Here is a 4,552-nt window from a genome sequence, read left to right on the forward strand (position 1 = left end):
CGACAGAGGATGAGACAGTTGGATGGCATCACCGACTCGATGGACATGAGTTTGAGCAAGCTCTGGGAGTTGGTGATGGACAGGGAGGCCTGGTGTGCTGCAGTCCGTGGGGTCAGTCGCAAAGAGTCGGACACGACCGAGCGACTGAACTGAACTGAGCTGAACATCAAGCTACTGAACTGAACTGAACTGCACATCTGTTGGGTCCTAGTGTACGTGTTCAGTTTTACATGGCCTTGAGTATTTTGCCGTCTCACTGTAAGCCTTCCGGGAGCATCATGGTAATGGCTGCGTCCCACTCACCCACAGCATAGAGAGCTTATATCTGACTCCCTGCGTTGACATTCAGGCTGTTAACATTTTTGCCACTGCACGTGCCGTTGCCCTGAGCATCTCGTATGTGGATATTTCCTGCCTTTTGGTTTCCTTAGCGTCCCAGAAGTGTGGTTCCTGTACTAAAGTGTGTGGGAAATACAAGACCCTTGAAACATTTCCAAACTGCTTTCAGGAAAGACGCCCCAGCCCCATCCCCACGAGCCATGCTCACTGCTGGGTTGGCAACAGTGAGTGCTAAGTCGCTTCAGTCGTGTCTGATTCTTTTGCGACCCCATGGGCTGCAGGCCACCAGGCTCCTCTGTCCCTGGTATTCTCCAGGCAAGAATATGGGAGTGGGTTGCCGTTCCCTCCTGCAGGGGATCTTCCCGCCCCAGGGAATGAACTGGCGTCTCTTACGCCTCCTGCATTTGCAGATGTGTTCTTCACCACCACTCCACCTGGGAAGCCCACTGGCTACAGTAGATATTCTTTTTTTCTTATTGTCGAAGCTTAGTTTTTTGAATACATAAACCATGACACGCACAGGTTACAAAACCCAACATGTTTCAGAGTAAATGGAGAAGAGTCAGTCTCCGCTGACACTAATTCCCTCTGCCAGAGATTTTCCTTGCTTGGTTTTTGTGTTTGTTTGATTTTTTTTTGGGGGGGGTGTAATTTTTAAAATCATTCATTTGAAAAACTTCATAGGAGCTTGCTCTTTTTTTACTGTGGTGAAATACACGTGACATAAAATCCACCATCTTAGCCATTCTTAGGTGTATGATGCAATACAGTTCAGTGGCATTAAGTACGTTCGCATGTGAATATCACCACAGTCTGTCTCCAGAACCTTCTCACCTTCGCAAATGGCAACTCTGCGTCAAATAACAGCTTCCACCCTCTCTCCATCCCCCCCCATCACCCCCCACACACCTTTCTACTTCCCGTCCTGGGAATCTGACTCCTCACACGAGCAGGATCACACAGGGCTTTTCCTTTGGGGTCGTTTTCCGTGTTTATTTCCATCTCTGCTCCCCTCACGGTCTCCGCCCTGGGAGCAACTCCTGGGGGAGGACCTGCGGGGTCAGAGGGTTGGCCAGGGTGCTCCCCACTGTAGGGCACTGGGGCCCCCGTATCTGAAGGCGGCTGCCCCCTCCCCCGGCTGTTTCTCCTCCAGACGCTGAGCCCCCAGAAGCAGGCGTTCATCATGGAGATCCTGTCCGGGTGCCTGGAGTACCACAAGCTGCTGACCATCGTGGTGGACGCCTTCTACGTGCGGGACGGCCGGCTCTGCCTGCGGGCCGACTACAGCCTCTTTGAGGGTAGGTGTCCGTGGCCAGCCGCGGTCGGGGGAGCCCATGGGTCCCTGTGGGCCAGAGCCCCGCAGACCCTCAGTAGCAACTGAGACCCTCCCCCAGCAGGCCTCCGAGGTCCTCAGCCTCCCTTCCCTCCCTGGACCCTCCCGGCTGCCAGAGCGCAGGTGGCCAGGGGACTGTGTTTCCCTCCTTCACTGACGTGGAGACAGACTCCAGGCATGCTGACCACCAGGCCCCAGGACGCAGGCCTCCGCAGGCCTCGGAGGGCTGGCCTGGCTGGGAGAGGTGGCTCTGGAGGCCAGTCTGGGTAACAGGACTGGTCTTCATCATCAGCTGAGCTCCTGGCCCCACGGCCTGAGGACCACGTGCAGAGCCGGCGTTCTGGCTGTACTCTGGACGCTCCCAGAGGGGGTTCAGTAGAAGGAGGCGTTTGGGGACTTCCCTGGCCGTGCAGTGGTTAAGACTCCGGGCTGCCAGTGAAGGGGCCGTGGGTTCGATCCCTGGCCAGGGAACTAAGACCCCACGTGCTGTGCAGTGCTGCCTTCATGGGTGTGGTGACACCGGGGGCAAAGTGGCCGGTGTCTGAGTCGGGGAAGGTGGTCCCGCCCCTGGGCCTCGATGGCCCTGCCTGGGAGGGAGGGGTCGGGACTGCAGGGAGCACAGAGGTAGAAGTGGTGGGGGGCACGATGCCGGGGCCAGGGCTGGGCTGCTGGCCCCCCGCCCCCTAGTCCAGCGGCTTCCAATCTCAGAATTCACAAACTGAAATGCAAGATGGTTTTACTTTTACCCCAGAAGTTTTGGGATTTCTGGAAATGTATCCAACGAGCTACTACAACCTGGGAGTGCTTGAAGCCCTGGAACCCGGCCCCCCGGGCCCCGCCCCGCCGCCCCCTCGCCTGTGCTGTTGCGTCAGGCTGTCATTTTCACGGGGGCCGAGGGAGGCGGGCGCCCTTGGCTCTGTTCGCTGCCGCCGTCGGGCCCTTAGCTCCGGGTGCCTCTCCCGGGATCGAACGCCCGGGCGGGGCCCCAGCATCCTGCTCCCCAGGCCCATGCCCTGTCTCCCCGCAGTGATCTGCTACTTGGCCACGTTCCAGCTGGAGGAGCTCGGCTTTCAGCTCTTCCGGGATGTCGTGCGGTCCCAGCCCGTCCACAAGGTGTGCCAGGTGAGCCCCTGCCGCCCCCAGCCCCAAGCTCTGTTCTCAGACCCCAGGCCCCACCCCTCCTTGCTGCAAATGTGCCCTTTTCAGGCCTGGGGAAGCTGGTTTCTGCTCTTCACGGTCCGGCGTGTGGTCACTGCTGGATGTGAGCTGTTAGTCGAGACAAGGCGTCCTTGCCTGTTCATAGTCTGGGCCTCTGGAACCTTCCGAGCTCCAGGCAGCCTCTCCTCCCTGCAGCAGGGGCTGTGCGGCCTTGGGGGGACGGGAGTGGGCGCAGTCCAGAGCAGGTCCTGAGGGGTGGCAGCCTCCGAGAGGGCGCCTGCAGGAGCCCACCCCCTGCACCCGCCCCAGGCCGTTTCTGTGGACACCTGTTCACTCGGGTAGAAAGCTCAGGATGCCTGGGGCCTCAGGGCCAGCAGGACCGTGAATGGGCCTGAGGTCCACTGCCCTCTGCCGGCCACTGCCACGGGCATTTGCTATGGGCCTGGCTTCCTCTGCGAGCAGCTCTTGGTCCACCCTCACAGGGACTGGGTGAGGTCACTCCTACAAGCACTCAGCCCACAGTTGAGGAAACTGAGGCACAGAGAGGTTCGGTAACTAACTCGACATCACACAGCAGCTGAGCGGCAGAGCTGGCTCTTGGGCCAGGCTTTCAACTGCTGGCTGTTTCCTCCCTACTTGGCTTGGTGGTGGGGGGGCAGCCCCCAGGCCAGGATAATGACTCCCGGGAGAAGAGAGGGACAGCCGAGGCCCCAGGAGTGCTTTGGGGCCCCTCTGGAGGGAAGCCGCAGGCGCTGCAGGGGCAGCCCTGAAGGGAGAGGCGTGGGGCCAGGGGGAGGGGAGCCAGGAGCCGGGACACTCCCGGGACCACCGCCCCAGAGATCTGCACCCGCCCACTGGCAGGTGACCAAGGCAGCACGTTTAGCCACTCATTTTCCTCTCCATGTTAAACGTAAGCAATTCACAGTGCGTGGACGTTTGCAGAGTCAGCGTAAGCGAGGGCTTCATTTCGTGACAGCATTTTCTGAGCGCTATTCAGAGACAACCCCCCCTCGCCCCGGGGCCAGCTTCCCAGCTGGAGTGCCAGCACTTGGTTCACACTCCGCTGTCAGAGTCTTGAAATTCTTATGATTGTTGAGCAAAAGGCCCACGAGTGAGTCAGCCTGCCCCGGGTCCGAAGCTGCGGAGCCGACCCTGCACCAGCCTCGGCCTCCCGGCGGGTGCCCACGGCTACCACGCCCTCTCCAATGCGGCTTCCTTTCAGAGAGCCCCCCTCCACGGGCGGACGGGGAGCGGTGTGTCCCTAGATGGGGGTCAACAGACCCCCTGTGCTGAGAAGAGGAGGGGGTCCGGGGGTGGAGTGGTGGGCCCCAGGAGCAGTGGTCTGGGAGGAGGAATTGCAGAGACCCCATGCCCCAACCATAGGGACTTGACTGCCTCCTTCATCAGAAAGTGGGAACAGGAATTAGAAGATGGAGCTAACACCGGTAGGGGGTAGGCGAGGAGCTGAGACAGCCTCCGTGGTGCCCAGGGGGTAGACAGAGGCCCCGAGGGGTTGGGGCGTGGGGGAGCAGGGGCCAGGCTGCTGAGTGGGAAGCTGTGGAAGGCTCTAGAAGGACCCCTGGCAGCTGCTCCCTGGGGAAGGGCATGGAGGCCTGAGCAGAAAGAAGAGGGGCGGACATGCCTGAGGGGGTGGTGGGCCCCAGAGGAGGCAGCAGCAGGCAACCAGAGGCCCTGCCCCTGCCCCCTGCCCACCGCCACCCC

At 60.4% G+C, this 4,552-nt stretch overlaps 1 protein-coding gene across 1 annotated transcript in view; it reads left to right on the forward strand.

The window, feature by feature from the left end:
* Nucleotides 1-1,492: 1,492 nt before the first annotated feature.
* The window catches only part of LOC104979817 (cilia- and flagella-associated protein 99-like), a gene marked incomplete at both ends in the record, with an annotated part of 6,342 nt that continues 3,282 nt past the window's right edge, over nt 1,493-4,552 (forward strand). The window contains 2 exons of the mRNA XM_010828357.1: nt 1,493-1,637; nt 2,700-2,794. Coding sequence (XP_010826659.1) covers nt 1,493-1,637; nt 2,700-2,794 — 240 coding nt within the window. The remainder of the gene's footprint in view (nt 1,638-2,699; nt 2,795-4,552) is intronic.

Source organism: Bison bison, unplaced genomic scaffold (assembly GCF_000754665.1).
Source record: "Bison bison bison isolate TAMUID 2011002044 unplaced genomic scaffold, Bison_UMD1.0 scf7180017858561, whole genome shotgun sequence".
Lineage (NCBI taxonomy): Eukaryota > Metazoa > Chordata > Mammalia > Artiodactyla > Bovidae > Bison > Bison bison.